The sequence below is a fragment of the Equus caballus genome, chromosome 28 (genome assembly GCF_041296265.1).
Source record: "Equus caballus isolate H_3958 breed thoroughbred chromosome 28, TB-T2T, whole genome shotgun sequence".
Taxonomy (NCBI): Eukaryota; Metazoa; Chordata; class Mammalia; order Perissodactyla; family Equidae; genus Equus; species Equus caballus.
Window position 1 is genome coordinate 6,630,805 of NC_091711.1, and position 23,546 is coordinate 6,654,350.

The following is a 23,546-nucleotide window of genomic DNA, read 5'->3' on the forward strand; positions in this document are numbered from 1 at the left end:
TATATTGGAGATAGCAGGTTGTATAAAATTATGAACTTCTTCCAATCTTCCATTTGGATTTTCTACTATTACTGAATTCTGTTTATTGTCAATTGGAAACAGGAAACGATAAAATAATCAAATTCCACCTGGCAGATGGAGATGCTCTGCTCTCCCACCACCTAAAGACGTAGTCACTGTAATGTTAGTCACATAACCGCAGACACGGTCCCTGGAAAATTCTCAATTCTCTGTTCACTCTCACAGCTGCTGAGCTTACCCGCTCTCTCTTTTAAATATTTTTAAAATCAAAAATATTTTTCACAAACTGGATATTGTTGGCTACCCCTGCTGCTAATGGTGCAGTGAGAGGTCAACATACTCAGGCTGTATTTTAGGGAAAGAAACAACATGTAGTCATTGGACTTATTGTAAAACAATCCAGCTTGTCTCTGGGTCCTCCTTTGAGATTAAAGTGATATGGCTTCATGTAAAGTAGAGGGAGGCCTCAATTTTTATTCTATAAAAAGTCAAATTCTAGGAAATGCCTCTCTTTAATAGCTGAGATTCATGACTGATCCCTGCACGCTGGTGGATGATTTCACACGTAAATTTGGAAATTCCGTTTCAGTAAACAGAGCATTAAGTGTGTCCCACTGTGTTTCTTGTATTGATCTGGATTTTAAGGGAATCTGCTTTTGCCTCTCTTTCCTGCTTTGCTGAGTAACTTTAGGTGTGCTGTATTAATCTTTCTGTAAAATATGATGAGTGCTTTTTAGAATAGTTAGATACACAAGGAGAATGTTGAAATGTAAATGCATGAAACCACTGAAGTGTGTATTCATCTAATATAGAAACAAGTAGAAAGGAGTCATTTGGAGACTTTAATCAATACGTGGTGTGGCTCTGATTTATAGATTTTTAGCTCCTTTTTATTCCTAATGCAAAATGCAAGTCTGTTTTTTTTTTCCTTTTGCAAGATAAATTGTCTTGTTGGCAAGCCCCTTTTGTATTAAAATTAAAACTCTTAGAAGCCAAATCTGCTTACTGGCATTGAAAGGGTGAATTCATTTTCTTGTCTTCTTCCTTACTCTTATGACTGGGGCATTTTTTTAGTTCCCCTGAAGAGAATAATAAAAATCTCACAGAGGATCTATGGGAAATGTTGTTTGTTTACTTGTTGTAACCTTTTTTATTCTTAAAGCTTCTCTTTTATTTTGCAGTTACCTGTGGCAGATTCCATTAACTATTGTGGTAGGAAATAGAAGCCATGTGTCTTCAGAGGCAATTATTTGGGTGTCTAACAAATCAGGTAAAATATATATTCTCGCCTAAGGAACTGTTTGGTTTCAGATAATTGTTCAGCAACTTAACCTCTGGTTTTAGCTGTTATAAAAATGTGAATAAAGACAAATTAGAAAGAGAATATAGGGGAATGATAATCAATTATCATTAAGTAGAGTAACGTATAATTTCTACATAATCTGATTTCAGTCTGCCTATATAATTATTAAATTTATTTTTGTCTGATGGTAAAGAGAAAATTTAAAACTAAGTATTTGTAGTACTAATTTTAGCTGTTTTAAACTATATAATTCTGTAATCCCAAATGTAATTAAATTATAATCATAACTCCCAATGAAACAGTATGACAAGTACTGAAACACAGGCCACGTTTTTAATTTCATTTTCCTATCTTCTCTTTACGAGGTGGGATCTTTAGAGAACGAGCAAGGCCATATTCCCCCTAGAATTAGATAATTATAGAGCCAGAAGGGAGAGTCCTCCCCCAGGTAGGGTCAACCCTCAAGCAGCAGAGAAAGATGAGAGTCTATTGTATTTCTAAATATCTTCAAATAAGACAGTGACCTATTTCAATTCACTGTCAGAAAGCTGTTTCTTCAGTCCAGTCTAAATCCTTCATGCCAAGTGTGAAACCGATCTCTTTTATTTCTGTTCTCCATTGAATCGAAGAAAAAGCCAATTATCATCTTTTATGTAAGATTTCATTTAGATTTAGATGGTCAAGGATGTCGACATTTTGTTTTTCGTACTCCTTTCTCAAGAACATTCTGCTAATTGATGATATCTTGCTATTTCGTAAGCATCATTTTAAACAGCCACAAATGTTTTTTTGAAATAAGGTGAGATATAAATAAATAAATAACAAAATAAATATTGCTTCTTCCCCTCAGTCTTGCTACTATAAGGGAGCTGTAGGTGCTGAAAATACCTGCACACATACAGACATGAAAAAGTCCTTGCAGCAGAGTCTAATCTGCTTGCCGGAAATATAAACACTTGTATTTTCAGTTGAATTTTTATTCACGTTTGTGTGTTATTGTATTTTTAACACATAATCACATATTATGAAAACATGTGCTTTCATTTATATATAGTGTATAAAACATTCATGTGTAATGTAGCGATGCATTGAAATGCTTACTTTAAAATTTGTTGGTGTTTCTCCTTTTAAATTACTTATTATAATCTCTTCTTTTCATTTCTCGGAGTTAGTACCTATGCCGTGATTCTGAATTCATACTTATTGTGTTATTTGTCTTTCTACTTCCATTATACCTTCATGTAGTTGTTTTATTTATCTACATAATTTGTCATGAAATGATGAGCGAAGGCAGTGAGTTGTTATTATAATGATCTCACTATTAGAATGAAATCATACCTCTATAGAATTGCTAAGAATATGAAATAGAACAGTTGTCAGAAATAAAGCAAAATATTATGTAGAATGGAAATGGGAAATTTAGAAGAGTGCCAAGATATTGATCAGACATCAGGATCAGCCCAAAACTTCACTTTCAAACAGTGCAGGGATTCCGAGCATGTCTGATTCTTCCTGGACGCTTTTCCCAGGACCCTTTCCTCTAACTTCCTAGTCGTTTCCACACTGTTATTCATGGTGTCCTGTTATTCCACACAGAGTGTCCAGAAGAGTGCCGCAGCTTTTCTTGACCAAGAGCCACAGGTTGTTGTATCTGAGAGGCTGTTTCCGTGTTTAGTCTTTCGTTATTAACCAGGAATAATGACAACATGATATTTCAAACCCTGTCTTTGTCTAAAACATCACCCATGTTAACACACAGCGTTGTTACCCAGCTACATAGTTTGTGCAGTGCAGAGCTCTGGGACATGAGGTTCACATAGACTATGATATGAATGGCGCCCTCCTCACCCCAAAATCAGAGTGCAGTCTCCAGAGTGTGTGTGTTATCTTCCAGTAAACCAGAGCAGAGTCTTCTGGCTGATACTAGTTGAAATGGTGAGGTTTTTGTCGCCAATGTTTATACCAAGTAGTAAATGTTCCTTGAAAGCACTTTGTAAATACATAAATAAGGGAGACGTTTCCAAAAATGACCTAATGAAAGGCAACCTTTCTATTTGCCCTGTTTAATCTCATTCTAACTGTATTTGATTTTACCTTGAAGTCATTCATTCTGATGACGAATAGAAAACTGACACCAGGAAAATATTAGGAAAAAGGAAAGATTGTTAACTCTTGTCTCTTTTTATATGTTGCTTGTTCTTCTTTTCAAAATATAGTTAACCAGTATCAATGAAAATGTTTCTCCCTAAAAAACATTAAGAAAATTTTCTGGTCAATTCTTATCAACATATTTTTAAAAAATTCCACCTTTGAATTATAACAATCAGATCGTTTCTATAATGTTTTACTATCAGAAATATAGATTTGATCTCATGAGATACTAAGACAAAATCATTGGTGAATAATATAAAGTATAAATTTGATTTCAATCATCATATACCCTTGACACTTCAATTTTTTTAACCCTTTAGATGAATATCTAACTAATTTCAAATTAAAGCAAAAAGTAGTTTTAAAACCAAGTTTTAACTTATTGAATGCAGGTAAAAAGATTTTTTTCTTTTGTTTTTACTGTGAAAATAGTGAGAAGCAGACATTTCTAAATGTAATAGCTTGCATGTTGACTGGCTATTAATTAATGTGCAATGGAAGGGAATAAATTTAATACCCGATGTTAGGGTAAAAAATATTCAAATAAAAGAGAAACTGATGAAAAGTAGAATAATTTTGTAGCACTTTCCCTAAGCATGGGTTCATATAAGACTCACAATCCTTTAAAGTGAGCATTATTTTTGTCCCCATTTACAAATGAGGAAATCTAACTCTTGAGAAATAACTTGCCCAATGTGTCTTAGGAGCTTGTTTTTCTTTGCTAAATTTATTCCCTCTACCCCCCCCCACACACACACACAGATTTTAACAATTTAGTAGCTCGCTTTGAAGATCTGTCATTCAACTCATTGCCATTGGATACATGCACACGGTTCTTTATAGGTTCAACAGAGCATTCTCTAATTTAATTCTCACTAGAGTCCAGTGGGAAACCACTATGTGTTGTTATACCTGGGTTTATTTCGCATTGTTACTCATCCTACCCTAGTTGACTTTTTTGTTTGTTTGTTTTAAATTCTGATTATTTTGCAACCAGCCAACAGTAAGTAGAAAGGCCTAATCTTCCTTTTTTTATTCCAAAAGAAAGTATAGAATATAAAAACATAAAATATTATAAAATGCCAACTACTCTGTGCCTTGACATAGTCTAAATCTCATGACATTTTGGATACATTCTAAATATAATTTTAAATTCTTATTACTAACACTAGAAATATAACTTCTGTACTTTTTATTATGGTTCTCATCACATCCCCTACCTCATTAGGACATTGGAAAAAATTGCTTTAAAATTCATCGCTTGCCATTAGTTAATTTGAAGAACATTTTAGAGATATAATTAACTAGAATGAACAAGATATTTAAAAACCTATTACAAAATCTTTCATGAAATATTCTCCAAAGATTTCATTTACAACAAAGGCATAAAAACATATTCATGGACAGTAATAACCTTCAGGTTTTACTTATCAACTCAATAAAATCATACTTAAAAACAAGAGATGTCTGCCTTTCTTATTCTTATCAGATGACGTGGAAGGTGTAGGCATTGTTTTCCTATTTTAATTTGTCTCTACTCTATCTATAAGATGTTGAATGGAATAAGTATAAAAACAAGAGCCAAGTATATCACGTAAGGTTCAGTTATGTCAGCTATCTAAAATGTAAACAGAAGGGAACTTTAAAAATAGGTTTACTATCATAGGAATCCATGACCATTTCAAAATTGTAAAAACCTAAATCATGTGTTCATATATTAAACTTGATACTTTAATAATGTAGTTTCTTCAAAAAACAGCCACTTAGACGAAAATGATCAAACTGGCTCTTAACTCAAGAGAATTCAATTGCAATTTTAATATGTTTTGTTATAAATGTCTTAATATTCTTGATGACAGAGTTATGGTTACTCAAGAGAAGCAATGTCCTCAATATTTCAGTCTGAATTTTTCTTTACTGAATTCAGACATCATTAATTAAAATCTCTTTTTATGAAGTTATTTTCGTTTTTAAAAATGCCATATTTTTTTAAATTATTTGTTTTTATTTTTCCCTCTGTAAAATAGGGTGACACTCTAAAAAATTCCCAGAAATTGATTGGATCAACACATTAAATTTTTGAAAGATACGCAAATCCAAAGTATCATTAACTTAGAAAATTATTAATACTTTGGGGCAATATCTGATAGATTTATTTTCCTAAGTACCATGAATTAAGCTGGGTAAAATTTCAAACTAAGATAAATAACCCCTTCTTCCAATGAATCATAGAACTGGAAAGGATCTCAAATGCCATTATTTGGCCCTTAGGTTAACAGGTAAGGGAAGTAGGAACCAAAGGGAGTCAGTGACCTAAGTTCAAACATTTATGGTAGGAGAACAGCAACCCAAATTCCACTCTCCTACTCTTATTCTAATTCTTGTTTCCTACCTTTTCAAATCAATACAAGAATGTGAAGAGAGTATATCATAATACAAGAAATGTGTCATACTATCTTGTATCAATAGAGTAGAACGTGGTAAAAAGGACACTGAAGTCAGGAGACTGGAGAAGAACCGTTCCCCACTTTCTCGGACAATTCGATGAATCTGTCTGAGCCTCATTTCTTTACCTGTTCCAACAGATACTCTTTATTAAAAGTGGTAAGAAGCTGAAGTGCTATTTGGAACATTAAAGATTAGATCTTTATGTTCAGTATACATTTATGTTTAAGTATTTTTTTGTTTTACTGTACATTTTTGAAAATTGGCAATATGTTACACACATTGGATTAATTAGCCCACCCCATTCCAGACCTGAGCAATAAATGATCACCCAATAATTTTTGTGGTATAACTTCTTCCTGTGTGGCTTCTACTTGAGAAAGAGTGCTCTGTAAATTTCTGTGTTTCAAAAAAGAAAAAAGAAAAAGAAAACATGTTTTGTAGTCTGACGTGTAAAAATCTTGATAATAGAGTGAAAATTAGAGGTTGTGCCTCTTACTCAGAACCAACACAAATGGTTTGTGTGATGATTTTCTGGTTTTGAGTCATTGTGGAAAGTAAATAGACCAGTGTGTTTTTTTCCCCCTCCTGGATGTGTGTGTGTGTGTGTGTGTATAAAGTATAAATTTCAAGTCAACTTCATACCTTTTGTAACTTCTATGTCGCATGAGTCCTGAAGACATCAAAACAAAATCATTAGAATTGTGAACTGTAGTTCTGTGAAGTCAATAAACACTGAAATTTAAAGTGAATGGAGGTCTGCATCTGTGCCATATTTGAAGGAGTTAAATATGTAAGTTTTAAGATTGTGTTCCTGGCTTCCTTTAATTGAATTAGCTGGTGAACATAATCAAGTTACCATTTTCCAAAGTGATTCCAATAAGCAGAATTTATTCTCTTTGTTCTAATTACATGTAGAAATATTAGACTCTAATGAGATTCATTTTTTCAACATTATTTATGATGGTGGAAAGTCTGTTATTCATTACTACTTCCAAGAAAGCGTGAGAAAACGGTAAGAAACAACAGTGACTTTCAAATAGATACTTGTTGTTTTAATCACTTCCTTACTGAAGAAAATAAGAGGAATATGTGTCAAAAACTTTTCTTTTATTCTAGGCACATATCGACATACAATCTAACTAGAAGCCACATGAATATAGTAGTAGATTTCTTGCTTACATTTATTCTGAGGAAGAAAATTATGTATAGGTAATGGGGTTTTATTGAGAACAAAAATGTTAATTATAAGAAGACAATTAATTGAGGTAATGAGTAACCAATTAAAAGTTTTCTAGGAAATTCTAGATATAGCAAATAGTTGATTAAAGAGCAGATTTCAATTAGGTATTTAAGGTGGTGTTCTCTTTTACTTATTGATACTGTGATGTCTGGTATTAAGAAAACGTACTTCATCCCATTTTAGCCCTTAAAATTTTAAATCTATTTTACCCCCCAAAATGCTGTTTTCAGAGCACCACAGAATAACTTCTTTGGACAAAGGAAGCTGGTTGCTGGGGAACATCAACCAAACTGGCTATTTTAGAGTCAACTATGACTTAAGGAATTGGAGATTGTTAATTGATCAGTTGATCAGGAACCATGAGGTAAATTGGATATACTCATCTGTTTTGATATGTGAGCACCTGCCATTTTAATCCTAAGTGATTTCGTTTTCTTTCTGGTTGGGCTCGTAGATCCTCTCTGTCAGTAACCGCGCAGGTTTGATCGACGACGCCTTCAGCCTAGCCAGGTATGTTTCCTGTGGGTCTGCAAAATGGACCTCCGGCTGGTAAGACTTCCTCTATTAAGCTAAATACTATATGTGTTTTGAATAAGAAATCTTCTAAAACAATTTCTATCCCACGTTCTTTGTGTTTTGATATGAATTATAATAAGTCTCAAACTCTTGGTCAATAGTAGACATGGGGTGTTTCTAAGTTAGGAGTAACTTGGTCAATTTTTGCTGCAAGTTCAATTGAACACTCTGGAGATTAGTAATCACTCTTCACTTTCATTAATGAGCTCGACAGAAGGACCATTGTGACATATTCAGTTTTTGATGGAAAATACCTTCAAGCATCAGCAGTTTTTTTTCCTGACATATACTAGTATATCTTTTTTTAATGTTTATTTGAATGTCATTCATTTTGAAAATCTTGTGCTGCTAGACAGAAATAACTATTGCACAGGTAAAGCTTTACTGGACAAAATAGATATCAATCTTGTAGCAGAAGCCTTTGGTTTTACTAGTTATAGTAATATTTGTGTTATTTTCATCATTATGTATATATCTTAAGATCTGTTATTTTTTGAATAGCCATTAAATAGTTATTTGTTTGAAATACCATTGATCGTAAACTCAAGCTATTTACTCAATTTTGAGACTAAATAGTAAGATAAATTCAGTCCTTTTAATATTTTGTATTGTTTCACATCCAAGTACAGTTTTAATTTTAATAATCTGACATTATAAGCTAAAGATTAGGACAGGGATAATTCTCATTACTTACCTGTTTTTTGTGATTTACCACATTTTCTCCTATGATAATTGTGTGAAACCAGTTAGATATGTCTGTGCTGATAAAATACATAACTTATTTTAGTAATAAGCATTGTTTCATACATGGGGCCTGAAACTGCCTTTACAATTTGTGTATTTAATTGAATTTCAATTCTTCCATATCACACCCTGTACCATCCTCATCCATTGGAACTAATGAGCTGAAATATAGAAGCTTGGTAATTACTGACATGGAAGCACAGTCAAAGTTTGGGGTCAGGTTACAGAGGTTGGTTTTTGCAGAAAGAAGTAATGTAGTGGGGAGAACAGTAAGGAAGGGTAAAGAAGAAATTTCAGATGCTTTCTTGTTAGAAAAAGAAAAAACCTCTGACCTTTGCCTTCCTTGTCATCACTAAGGAAACCAAGAACCACACTGATATGTTCTCCTACTCGGTAAGTGGCGCTGTCCCAGGGCCTCGCTCTCACTAGGCATGGAGTGTTTCAGGCCCAGAATTGCCTACTAACTCAATGGCACATCCAAGGACATTTTGTCAACAAGGAAATTTCTAATGAAATTGTACCAGGTGAATGTATTCGTTTAATAAGAACCAGGGTTCACTTCCAGCAAAGGGTAGATGAAGTCTTTTCCTTACCATGGCACCATCTTATTGGGCGAAAATTTAGAAATAATAGAGGTGGAGGAAGGTCTCCTGAGATGACAATATGTAGAGAGAATGATAAAGATGTAGTTTTTGCTCTACGGTAATATACGAAGACTTTGAAGGAAGTGTGAGGTATAATGTGAAGATTATTTTGACATAGAAGTTTAGAGAGTCTAGGCAGCCAGAAAGAGAAGGTACTGAATGTAACTTTGCACTGAGAGAGAAGCAGGAAAAAGAGAGAGAGGTGTATTAAGAGAACCATAAGGAAAGGTTTGTGAACTAGGAGAGAATTAATATCACTAGCTAATAATTATTAGCACTTATAAGACTCCAGACAGTGTTCTGTTTTACTTATAGTAACTTGTTTAATTCTCATAGCACCTTATGAGATATGTAGATATGTAATATTACTATTATTTCCATTGTATAGGTGAGGAAACTGAGGCTCAGAGAGGTCAAGTAACTTGTCTAAAGTCACACAGATAGTAATTGACAGGGCCAGGCTTCATCCATGTGGTCTGGCTGCAGAGACCATGCTGTTAACCAGAAGTATATATATACATATATATCTCAGCAGTAATATGATTTATTTTGATAAAAGTTTCAGAAAATATAGACTGAAAGGATTTGAAACAGTAGTTCATGTGAATCCTTATGGGTTTGAAATGATGGTGAGAACACAAATAAGTAGTGATGTCATAAATAAGTAGTGATATCATAAATAGGTAGTGATGTCATAAAGACAGAGGACAGATGGGAATTGAAAGGAATGCATCTTTTTTTTTTCAAGGTCATAATGGCTTATAACATTCTGAAATTTCAGGTGTAAATGAATTATTATTTGTCAGTCACCATATAAATGTGCCCATTTACCCTTTGTGCCCGCAGCCCAACCCTCTTTCCCTCTCTCCCTCTGGTAACCACTAATCTGTTCTCTTTATCTGTGTGTTTGTTTAGCTTCCATATGTGAGTGACATCATGCAGTGTTTGTATTTGTCTGGATTATTTTGCTTTACATAATACCCTCAAGGTCCATCCATGTTGTTGCAAATGGGACTATTTTGTCTTTTTTATGGCTGAGTAGTATTCCCTTATATATATACACCACATCTTCTTTATCCAATCATCAGTCAGTAGGCACTTGGGTTGTTTCCACCTCTTGGTTATTGTGACTAATGCTGCAGTGAACGTAGGGGTGTCTAAGTCTCTTTGAATTGCTGATTTCCAGCTCTTTGGATAAATACCCAGTAGTGGGATAGCTGGATGGTACGGTATTTCTATTTTTAATTTTTCGAGAAATGTGCATACTGTTTTCCATAGTAGCTGCACCAGTTTGCATTCCCACCAGCAGTGTATGAGGGTTTCCTTTTCTCCACATTGTCTCCAACATTTGTTGTTTTTTGTCTTGGTAATTATAGCCATTCTAATGGGCATAAGATGATATCTAAGTGTAGTTTTGATTTGCATTAAGAAGGGATCTTTTGATTCATCTGCACTAAATGATAGAAGTACTTTTTAAATGGAATATTTTATTTAATTTTAGTGGATGAATTTTTTTTTCGGAAATTAAATTCCTTATTGACTAAAGCCTATAATTGCTTTCATTTCCAATTTTAGAAGCCTTAAAGTTTGAAGTAAACAATTTCATTGCCATTTGTACAAATTCACCAGGAAAATATGCAAATCTTATTGAATATATATTAAAATTTATTTTGCTGATCATGAGATAATTTTCCTTTTCGTGTGCAAGTAAAGAAATACAAAATAAGAATTATTAAGGCAAATGCCCTACACTTACTTGGAGTTCAAAGTTATTCATATTTCATTGTATTCTAGTAAATGATTCATAGTTTTGCTACCAATTGGTATCAACCTTCTTTCAGTTTCCTGGACACATCATACTTTCTTTGGCTTCTTAGATAACAAGTCAAAGAATAGCAAATATTTATTAAAATGCACGTTCCGGGTACTGCACTGAGGCTCTGAGGGATGGCCTTGTTCGGTGTTCTCAGTGACCCATGGAGTGGTGTGGCTGCCATAGCCACTGTGTGGGTGAGACAAGGAGCTCAGGAGGAGTTAAGTCACTCAGCTAAGGTTGCACAGCCTTTCAGTAGGGGTGGGGGCTGGGATTCAACCCCAGGCAGTGGCACTGCAGAGCCCATGACCTCAAGTCACAGTGCTTTTGCCCATTATGTGAAATTCCTTCCCACCTTTCTGCCCCTTGTCTGCTGGGAATATTACTATTCAGCTAAAACACTATTTCACTTGCACTCCCTTACCTGAAGCCTTCTCTGTCCTCCCCAGCAGGAGTAAGGTGACATCCTGTAAACCTGTGTTATAGTAGTTGTCACCTTGTAGCTCAGCCACGTACTCTCCTGGGTCCCTGGTGACTCTTGCATGATCTGAAGGACAAGCCTTTGTCTCTTCCTTGTATTACTGCTGCCTAACTTAACCTCTGGGGCCAATATCTGCTTGTTGTGTGAATTGATGATTAATTGTTAGCCATTCACACTATAAAATTCCGTTCCACTATTTCTGTACAGTTGAGTAAACATACGCTACATATTCTTTTTATGGTTGTTTTTTAAATGTATAAAACCACACGAACGCACTCTAATTGTACAAGATTAAAACAAAAGAAAAATACATTGAGAAAATTTTCTTTTACTCCCTCCCCTGCTCTGCCATCACTTTGCCCTCCTCAGAGGTAAAATGATTACTATTCAGTGTGTATCAATCCGCAATTTTTTCTTTACATTTCCATACATTTTAATTCTTTTTACATGAACAGAAATGCATTTTGTTCTCTGATTCATTTATCACAATATGTCTGGGAGCTTTATTCCATTGTTTCTAATTTTTCATTATTGTATCAAGACTGCAGTGAGTTCCCTTGATAGTCTTTTGCTGTGCATATGTGTATTTTTATAGGATTGATTCCCGCAAGTTGAATTTTTGGTTCAAAGAGTATAAAATTTTTGATAAATATTACAAATCATATTCCCAAGACGTGCCCAGTTTCACCCTCCATCAACCAGGTATGAGAGAGCCCAGTTCCCACAAACCCTCCATGAGAATGAAGAGTGTGCCCCTTTACGTTTTGACAATCTTTTCACAAAGAATTTTTTGAAGTTGTTATAGTATTAGTTAAGTTAATTTGCGCTTCAAATTGCTACATTTGTTGTTCGTATTTTTTTTCTGTGAATTGTTACCTGATTAAAAAAGGAAAGATAAAACCTAATAGAAGATGGGTGAGGTCTTTTCCCTATTCTATTTTCCTATAGGTTTTGGATGTTTTCCAATATTAATCCCTTTTGTAAAACACATTTTTATAGTATTTTCTCTCAATACTATGTCATTTTTTTTGTTCATTTGTGATGTGTTTCACCAATCAAAGGCTTTTAATTTGTATGTCAAGTGATTCCTTTTATAGCTTCCTGATTCTCTGCTTCTGTCTTCCATGAAGACCTTCTCCTTCTGAAGATTTTAAAAATTCTCCCCCCTTTTCTTTAAACACTATTTCGTTTTCGCATCTATCTCCTCAGTCCTCCCTTCTCTAATTTTTGTGTATAGAAAGGAGTGGGGTCTAATTTTCTTTAACATTACTACATTCATAACCAATCATTTCAATCTTACTTATTTAAAAGGCCCTCCTTATCATAGATTTGAAATGATATCTTTATCTTAATGCTCATATTTTAGGGAATTGATTCAACTCTGTTTAATTGTTCTCTTTTCTTTTCGGCAGTAGTACCATGTTGTTCTAACTAGTTTAGCTTTATAGTATGTTGTAGTTGACAAAAGTTTCCTTATTCTTGTACAAAATATTACGTATTTTCTCTTCAATGTAAATTTTAGAATCAGTTTGACGAAGCCCATTAAAACATCCTGCTGTAATTATCTGGATATGCATTGGATCTATAAATTAATTTTTAAATAATTAACCTTTTTTCAAATGTGAGCTTTCCATTACCCAAACATATTATTTCTCCCCATTTATCCAGGTCCTTAAGTCAAGCTGTGTGATTTTATGTACATGGGTTCTGGTAATGTCATGTTATTTCCTCTTTTGAAAAATGATACATGCTTTTATAGGAAATGGCACTGCTTTTGCACTTACGTGTTCTAATTTTCACTGCTTGTATATACAGAATTAATTAATTGATTGCCTTGCAAATATCATTGTATTATGACTTGAGCTTTGACATTGGTGACTAAAATGCCCAGATTTTTTTGTTGAGTGTTCATGTTTGGTTTTGGTTCTTGTTTTGATAAAGCATTGTTAGATTGGGAAGTATAATAATAAGATGCATTCCTCATTTTCAATGAGTTCACAATCTAGTAGGCACAATATATAGTAGACAGTTAATTATATTCAGTATAAAAGTGTTATGAGTAAAACACTATGAAAGCATTGGGAAGTAAAGAATTAATGGGGCCTGGGAAGATTATAGAGGACATCGTATAGGAAATAGCATTAGAAGAATGAAAGTTTACAATGGAAATCCACGAAAGGTTTAAAAGTAGGAGAGTGAGAGCAAGAACGTGTGAACTAGAGGATGGGCTTTTGGCAGGAGAGTATTACAACAGTAACGCTCAAGCTGCAGCTTAGGTAGAGCAGAGATTTGAGATTTCTCAGGAGTGGAATTGGCACCTAAACAAGGTAAGAATTCTTATTGAAGTTACTAGCTTAACGTGATAGAAACTGGAAATTTGAAGATTTGCAATAGAGAGTACAATAATTACTGGATTGGAATATTTAAAGCTATTAACTTGATCTGAGTACAATTTTACAAAGCTATGAAAGTGTGTGTCACTGGATTGTGGACCTATGTGGCATTTTGTTTGAAAATATTCAAAACACATAAGAATTATTTGGAAAATTTGTGCATATCCAAAAGGGTCCCTGAGATAAATCATCATCATCATTGTCATCATCATCATCATCAACACCGTCATCATCCTTGTCCTGGGCAGTTATTGCACTGATTTATTTATTCAGTCACCAGTTTCCTGGAAAATTCAGTTATGCAGCATCTATGCTAATTTATTGCATTATTAATATGATAACATATATTTTTAGTCTGCATAATATATTTTTAAAATTTCTGTTGTAGGCTGTTCTGTTAAGGATCTAATCACTCTCAAAGCCTTGACATGGGCAGGTTATTTCAGGTTAGTTGGTAAACTTTGTTAAAGAATAAGATAGCAATTATTTCTTTTAAAATATTAGTGTTGTCTTGGGTCTAGCCTGGTGGTGCAGTGGTTAAATTCACGTGTTCTGCTTCAGTGGCTCCGGGTTCACCAGTTTGGATCCCAGGTGTGGACCTATGCTCTACTTGGCAAGCCATGCTGTATGTATCTAAGACTTGAAACAACCCTTATGTACTCAACTTTCTAGAGGCAGGAAGTGGGATGACAAAGCGGCATGGCGCCCAAGGAAGGTGTATGCCCAACTCTCACCTCACATATGTCCATGGGGGATAATGGAAAAGGAAGAGTCTCTCAAAGGGCAGAATCAGAGAATATTAAGAAAATCCGGTGCTGGCCTGGTGGCGCAGCAATGAAGTTCTCACATTCCGCTTCAGCAGCCCGGGGTTCGCCAGTTTGGATCCGGGGTGCGGAGATGGCACCACGTGGCAAGCCTGCTGTGGCAGGCATCCCACATGTACAGTAGAGGAAGATGGGCATGGATGTTAGCTCAGGGCCGGGCTTCCTCAGCAAAAAGAGGAGGATTGGTGGTAGATGTTAGCTCAAGGCTAATCTTCCTCAGAAAAACAAAAATTAGTGTTTTCTTAATAACAAACATAAGGACTCATAGGTGGAGATCGTGAATGTCATGCTTAGAAGTGCTCTAAGTGTTGGTGAACAGATATCAATAGAGCTTAATACATATTCGACGCATATATGTGTAAAAATTAATAAATACATTTTATTGACTTGTTTCAGAGTTTATAAATCTGAGATACTTACAGATTGTTTTCGTTTCTAAGCCCTGGTTTCAGGGCTGGGAACAAAATTGCTAAAATACCCTTAACAATGTTTGCGAACTGCGTGGTAGGAATCCGGTCCTTGTGGGACTGCTTCCATCATGGTTTTGTTGGACGGTCTCCTGTGTCTTCTGGAGGGCTCTCCTGTACCTTGTTTAAAGCTTCTGTTGAAAACATGTATTGAGCATTTCTTCACTCATTGCAGACGTTAGAGCATTATGTGCCTGAAAAGCAACAGTGCCCTGAGCCAGGCTGGGTGGAGAGCACCCTTTCCTCCCTTGACAGCTGGCTGTTTGGATGTGTAACACGCTGACCTTTCATATAGAATGCAGAAGGAATGACTTAGAAGCCTTTTGTGAGAAATCCCTTGGCTGACTGGGTGTTTTGTCCTGACATCCTCACTCTGTCGTGGAGATGACAGAACTGCCTCACTTCACCTGAACACTGCTCTGTAAAACCTGCTTAAGGATCCTGGCTCCCTCTGACCTCGTCTACTGCTTTATAAACTCAGAATTTATGTAGGATATTTAGTTTCAGAATTCTTTCTTCCGTCACTACCCTTTTCTTTTTTAAAGTACTGTAGAATCTCAGTATAAACATTTTTCTTTCTTAGTTGTGTTTCATATTGGAGTCATGAGAGTTATTAATAATAATAGAAAACTGATTAAAGTGTATTTTATATTGTACTCACTGGGTAGGGAGAGAAGGATGATTCTTTAGCTGTTTGTACTTGGCTCATTTGGGAGAAATATCCATGTATGATTATGTTCTTATTTATCTTTTGGTAAGCCACTAGAATGTGTGTGCAAAAGGATTACTGTTAAATATTTATGAAATCCTGAAAGTGATAAAATTGTTTATTGCAAAATAAGATTTATTGTTGGCTATATGCTTCCAATCTTCTACCATTGACCAAAAGCTATTAAAATTAGCCTGTAGCTGTCCCCTCAGCCTTTCTGTCCAGTGCAGACCTTTCATGCTGTGAGCCTGACTCACAGCGGGTCCCTTCAGGAGCTCCCGAACGTCCCTGAAAGATCATGCATGGCTCACCCGTCTGAGGCTGGGGATTCTCACTGTCTGTCATCATCAGCTCATGCTCCTCTTGAGATATACCACAAAAGTCACCTCACAGCCCTCTCATTTTATACGTTTTTGCATGAAATTATTTAAAAATTCATATCCAAAAGGCATCTAAATTAGTTGTGGCTTATGCAACTCTTTGCCAGAGACAAATGTTAAAAACAATTGGAAAGCATTTTCAGGACATTTTACTATAATGAGCTGGAATCTTTGGCTTTCTTTCTCTGATCACCCCGTCAAAGCCTAGAGTCTTGTCCGGAATTTTCTAGCTACACAGTTCCTTCAGGCACACACTGGTCTGCTCGAGGTTAGAGAGAGAGGTAACATGCTCCTTAGAGCTGTAGTTAAACATCTTCCGAGGGTGGAGTCACAGATGGTGTCCCTGGGACAAGGATGTAGGGGAGCGACCATACCAGGTACTTCTGAGAGGGGCGCACCTCCTGAGGATTAGGGCAGGCCTGCGGTGCTTGAGGACTGCAAATTTTCTTGGAGACTTTTAAATTTTACTGCATTAAATGACAAGCAAATTTATAACCTTCTCATGCCAAATTTGTATTTCAGCTCTGTAGGCGAAAATGACAATATTAATGACTAATGTCTGAGAATGCTGGATAGAAAGTAGAAGAGAGAGATTTTGACATCGCTCTGTAGGTTTGATCCATTTTCATATCAAACAGCTTGCACTCTTGAGTCATGGAAGTGTGGGCGATGTTTGTAGGTTACATGGATTTACATGAGCCATTTCTTTTTAAGAATAAATAGTTTAAATTTCCAAATGTAAATACAAATTTCTTTGAGTAAGTGTATATGTTTATGTTCTTTAGCATCTCACAAATTAAAAACAGTTATTATTCACATTGTATGTAGTACCGTCTGGTCATATTGGACACAAAAGTGTGATTCTTTTGATTCTCTCATTGTTTTGAAACCTAAGCTTGAGATTTCACTAGGATCTCTGAACTTCCCAAGAATTTGAAATACTTACCTGTTCACAAATAATTTAAATTATTTAGGCAAAGCTCCCTCCAAAATGGTCACTGATACCACCAGCTTTACTAGAGTAAGTATTTGTAATATGTACTTCTGCATAAAGCCCTGAATGTTCCTCCGATCTTGGCTTGCTGGATGGGATGGCATTATCCTAGTGTCCTTCCTGTCATGAATCTGAGCTGTCCATCTGCCGCTGGCAGCAAGTCTTCTGCTTACTCAGTTCCCGTGCTCTTTGAGCATCCTCTGAAAGACCACGTACATCGGAAGCACCAGGGATGTTTTATTAAAAATTGCATATTCCCAGGACTGCCAGGGAATCTACATTCTGTGAGGCACTTCCCATGATTCTGACACACATAGCAATGTGAAAACCACTGCCTTTGAGGCCTAGAGGGTATTTATGGCATCAGTTTAGAGAGCAGGTGCTCCTTTGAAGCTGAAAGACTTCAACCAGGCATCCTTAATGGCAGTAAGCATGGCTTTCTTTGGATCCTGGAGTCAGGAGTTGATGATTCAACAATCCAGATATCAGGGATTCAGTTATAAGTATTCGAAATGAGTTTTTAGGTTTTATTATTAAATATGCTACCATTTCAAATATTACATCTCATAGCTGTAAACCAAACTCATAATCTAAGTGTCTCAGAATTTTTCCCAAGACTGGAAAGGTACTGGAGGGCTCCTCTGTAATTGGGAGAGCCCTTTATGTCCAAATGAGCACACTGGCGCATGTCAACCCTGCACGGGAATGCAGAGCTCAGAGCTGTTCCATCGTTCTCCCTGGGGAGAAACAGGGCAGAATGTTCTTGCAAGCTGGTCTGGCATCTGAATCTGTAATAGTCTGTCGCAAAGCTGCTGGCAGTGCCAGTGCGCAGGAACGGTCGCCGTGCCTGCAGTGAGGGTCAGCTGAGAGGAGAGGGCATCTTTAGGTGTTGTGGTTGTTCTGTGATGTTCTTTGAGGGAATCAGAAGCTTAGAAAGATGAAGTAAAGAAAAGAGAAATAAATAGGTTATTTCAGCAAGGAATAATTGATAAGAAAGAAGAAAACAAGAGTTTTGTGGTCAACTCAGTCTGTAGAAAGCCTAATTTTCAACAAGAGCTATGTATATATGTATATAAATATATATATGTGTATCTATATATACATTCTGAGAGTATATATACATATATATATACACTCTGGCTCTCAAAAAGCCTCATTCATTTTTATTATGATAATCAAATTTATAAATACATCTTTAAAATGAGGAGCATGTGAGCACAGGTCAGTGCAGGTTTTACGTTAGAGGAGTCGCTCTTCTAAGCTGTCTTGCGATGCTATCTCCCATCTCAGAACAGGGTTCACAGGGGTCTTCTTGATAGTCATCTTTCTTGACAAAGATGCTAATCAGCTAGTGACAACGTAAAGAACTGCGTGGATTTTTCTCCCAGAACTCACAGAATCTATTCTGGGCTTCCACAGTCATTTACTGAAGGCAGCAATGCTACTGTGAGAAGGAAATTTGAATAAAGACGATGGAAAATAGATAATTACCTAGTTTCTACTTGTCATGAAAATACAGATTCCCTTTTTATATTTGAAGAGGCAATAATTTGGGAAGAGGGGAAAGGAAAGGAAATATAGTTCCAACATTTTGTGCAATGAAGGTAAGTGATTAATTCAAATTAACACACACTTTTGCTGATGTGGCAAATCTTAAAGCCTTGGAGAGGATTTGAAACACATGCCATTCTCCTTTAATTGCATGCGATTTGAACTATTCTGAGTGGAATGCTTCCAATGCTCTTACACGGAATGGAGTACCAGTGAAGAGGCTTTGGCTCCTTTGGATGTAAGAAAACATTGGATTAAGAGAACTCGACTCATGGCAACTGTGCCAGAAGCTGTCTAATGTTATTTGAAGACACGAGTGTGGGCCGCCTCCGAGGAGAAGACATAGCACTGGGCCCTGCAGAATCAGATCACATTTGAATTACAGATTGGGTTCTCCTTCCTAAACTGAGATGGCCTGGAGTGCAGTTGACTGAAGGCTCTACAGGGAGGCAGGCAGAGGCTTCCAATTGCACAGCTGCTTCATCTAATTAGGATGAGGATTAAACAGAGGTTCAGTATCAACTCTCCAGGTCACCAGGTGGTAGTGCTTACCAAAAGGGGAAAAAGGGAGTTTGTAGTAAGAAAAAACACTAGTATGGCAGTCTCTATGTGACAAATTCAAGTCAGGCTAATGGGCCTTGAAGAGAATCATGAGTATTAGAGGTTTTCTGTGGATGCTAACTTGAACACACTCAAAATCATTGGAGGCTTCTTGGGAACGCTGTCAGAAATGTCAAAATAAAAAGAACTCCGGGTGAAAATTAGTTGGTTTTGCATTCCCAGTGTGCAAATGTATTTTTTTGTTGTTTTTTGCTGAGGAAGATTCACCCTGAGCTATGATCTGTGCCAATATTCCTCTGTTTTGTATGTGGGTCACTGCCACAGCATGGCCACCAATGAGTGGTGTAGGTCCATGCCTGGGAACTAAACCTGGGCCCTCAAAGCAAAGAGCACTGGACTCAACCACCAGGCCATGGGGCCAGTTCTGTGCAAATGTACTGAAAGTTAATTGCATAATTGAGGGCAGACCATGAGGGATGTGTTACTTCTCCTTTTTCAGCCAATAGTGAGACTAAAATTATTACAGAAATATCATTACTGTGCAGACCCTGTTATGCTCATGGCCTCCTAGCTTACTATGCTTTTAAAGTTCCATCTTTGTAGAGTTTCTCAGGTTCCCTATTTCTATTTTTAAAATGTTACTGAATTCTGTCGAATTTTGACATTGATAGACTATCAGTTATTTCTTAGAGTGTGAAGAGTTGAGAAATCCCTATGAAAATTTGTGTTTCAAAAAGTGTAAAAGTAACATGTAGGGAATTTCAATAAACTCTACATACAGTGTGAACATTACTAAGTTTGTTGACAGATAGATGGATGATAGATACGTGGACTGAAAAGTAGACAGGTAACACAGACAGAGCCATGATACTTATTTCATTGGATGATGAAATCACTGTGTTTGGCCCCAGAAAGATTATTTTATCATGCTTACTTGGGATCACCATTTCTATCCTATCTATATGTATTTTTAACCCCAGAATGTTTCAAATGTACAAAGCTATTACTATATAACTAGAAGATATTGATGACTAACTTTGTATTACAGAAGTTTCCACCTGTGAATTATTCTTACTAATGAGCATCGAAAATTAATATAAAAAGGTCAACCCACTGAAAGTATTTTCAAGTGCTTCTCATAATATAGAGAATTCTCAGTAATATAGAATTATAAAATTTGAGAATCACAGCTGATGTTTAGTTAAAATAAATTCAAATGATTTCTTAGTGAAAGGAAGGTACTACTGAGATAAATATTTTATACACATGAATAATATGCTAAATAGTTATCACTTGTAACAATAGAAGTTCACAAGTATTTGATGAAGAAACTTTCAAATATTTACCTACTTCAAAAACATTCCAAATTAAAACTAAGGTAGCGGGGCTGGCCCCGTGGCCGAGTGGTTAAGTTCACATGCTCCACTTGGGCTGCCCAGGGTTTCGCCAATTCGGATCCTGGGTGCAGACATGGCACTGCTCATCAGGCCATGTTGAGGCGGCGTCCCACATGCCACAACTAGAAGGACGTACAACTATGGACTGGGGGGATTGCGGGAGAAAAAGAAAAGAAAACGAAAAGAAGATTGACAACAGTTTTTAGTTCAGGTGCCAATCTTTAAAAAAAAAAAAAAAGTAAGGTAGAAACGTATGTTCTTTATTTGCTAGTTTGTATTTCATCATTATAAAAATGCATAGAAACTAGTAGGAAAATCTTTCAGTAGTTGCTACCTGGTTTGTATGTGCTGTCATCATCCAGTATCTATTTCTGGTTGCAGATAAGTTAATCGGCTTCTAAAGTGTATATACTTGAGAATAAGATGAGCTGTGCTCTCCTTGTCCTCAACAGATAAGTGATATGAGAGCATCTTTCACAAACAGGCAAAATGATGAAAATGAAAAGCATGAGAAGCACTTCACAATACTTTCAATGGGTTGACCTTTTTTATTTTAATTTTTGATGCTCATTAGTAAGAATAATTCAGGAGTTGAAAATTCTGTAATACAAAGTTAGTCATCAATATCTTCCAGTTATGTAGTTACAGCTTTGTACATTTTAAAACACATGGAACTTACAAATATGTGTCAATAGGGATGGAAATGGTGATCCCAAATGGCCTGTCCACAATGTGACAGTTCATTTATTCAACAAATATTTAATAAACACTTACTGTGTACTGGGCACTGTTATAGACACTTGGGTGAATAGCAGTGAATAAAAGAGCCAAAGTTTCTGCTTTATGGAGCTTATGTTACAGTGGTGAGTGATTGCAGTCAGATTATCAAGCACATAAATATATGTCAGATGGTGGTGCTTTTAGAGTAAATAAATACTAAAGCAAAGCATAGAGTATTTGGAGATGGGACATAGAGAAGGAGTTTATTTTGAAAATGTGGTCAGAGAAGCCTCATTTATCACTTGGTATTTGAGCAGTGACCTAAATGAGGTAAATAAGGGAGCCATCTTTGAGTAGAGCATTCCAGACAGAGGAACAGCAAGTGCAAAGGCCCTGAGGTAGAATGTGCTTGGCAAGTTCAAGGAAGGCAGACAGATAGATGTGGCTCTAATGGAGTGAGTAAGGGGCATAGCAAGATGAAGTGAGTTTAGAGAGAGAGCAGAGCAGAGATCACATAAGGCCTTAGGGACTGTTGTGAGAATTTGGGGTTTTATCCAGAATGAGAGGGCAATCCATTGCGAGGGTTTAGAACAAAAGAGTGACATGATCAGACATGTTTTTAAAGGATCACTCTAGCTGCTCTATTGAGAATATACTATGAGGGAGCAAGTGTGGAAGCAGGGAGCCCAGTTAGGAGGGTAATTCAGGCAAACTCTATTAAAGAGATGCTGAGAACTGTATTACCTGCTGAGGAACAAGATGCCCCTGAGACCTTGGCAGCATCCCAAGTGGCAGGGCGTTATGTACCAGAGTTGCAGACAGATATTTTCCGGGAAAAGAGTTACTCATTAAGCAGTAATGGCAAGTAAAAAACAGACATTTATATTCTTTAAGCATTTGGGTTTTTTCCAGTTTTGATCTATTATAAATAACGCTGCTATGAATATTTTCATATGCATCTTCGTGTGCATATATGTCTTTCTTTCTCTTAGTAAATACCCAGGAGTGGAGTTGTATGGTAAGATTACTTTATTAGGACACTCCCATACTGTTTTACAAAGTGACTGGGCCCCGTTCCGTTCCAACAAGCAGTGTGTGACCGTCCCATTTCTTTGCCTCCTCACCAACGCTTCCTATTGTTGGTCTTTGTAACAGTAGACATACTACTGTGTGTAGAGTGTGTCTTCTTGTCACTGATTAAATTTGCACTCTTCTGATGATCAGTGATGTTGAGAATCTTTTCATGCACTTATTTACCATCTGTATATCTTCCTTTGTGAAATATCTCCTCTAATCTTTTGTCCAGTTTTTAAAATTGGGTTATCTTATTATTGAGATATAAGAATTCTCTAAATATTCTGAGACAAGCCCAGTAGTGAGATAGATGTTTTGCAAAATTTTCTCCCACTTTGTAGTTTGTGTTAACTTGTATTTCAACTTGTGCCAATTAGCCAAGCTGTGAATGCAAAAGAAAAGTTCTTGAAGGAAATGAAAAGTTCTACTTCAGTGAACACACAAATAATAAGAAAGTGAAATAGCTTTATTGCTGATATGGAGAAAGTTTTAGTGGTCTGGATAGAAGATCAAACCAGCCACAACATTCCCTTAAGCCAAAGCCTAATCCAGAGCAAGGCCCTGACTCCTTTGAATTCTATGGAGGTTGAGAGAGGTGAGGACGCTGCAGAAGAAAATATTGAAGCTAGCAGAGGTTGGATCATGAGATTTAAGAAAAAAGCCATCTCCATAACATAAAAGTGCAAAGCGAAGCAGCAAGTGCTGCTGGAGAAGCTGCAGCAAGTTATCCAGAAGATCTAGCTAAGATCATTAATGAAGGTGCTGCACTAAACAGCAGATTTTCAATGTAGATCAAACAGCTTTCTTTTGGAAGAAGTTACCATCCTGGACTTTCGTAGCTAGAGAGGAGAAGTCAGCACCTGGCTTCAAAGCTTCAAAGGACAGGCTGACTCTCTTGTTACAGGCTAATGCAGCTGATGACTTTAAGTTGAAGCTTATGGTCATTTACCATTCTGAAAATCCTAGTGCCCCTAAGAATTATGCTAAATCTACTCTGTCTGTGCTCTATAAATGGAACCAAAAAACCTGGGTGACAAATCTGTTCACAACATGTT

General features: G+C 36.3%; 1 protein-coding gene across 4 annotated transcripts in view; it reads left to right on the forward strand.

The window, feature by feature from the left end:
- The window catches only part of TRHDE (thyrotropin releasing hormone degrading enzyme), a 361,531-nt gene that overhangs the window by 281,652 nt on the left and 56,333 nt on the right, over window positions 1-23,546 (forward strand). For all 4 annotated transcript variants that reach the window (XM_001488016.6, XM_023631426.2, XM_070253944.1 and 1 more), the window contains 3 exons: window positions 1,203-1,291; window positions 7,394-7,527; window positions 7,618-7,673. In XM_001488016.6, coding sequence (XP_001488066.3) covers window positions 1,203-1,291; window positions 7,394-7,527; window positions 7,618-7,673 — 279 coding nt within the window. The remainder of the gene's footprint in view (window positions 1-1,202; window positions 1,292-7,393; window positions 7,528-7,617; window positions 7,674-23,546) is intronic.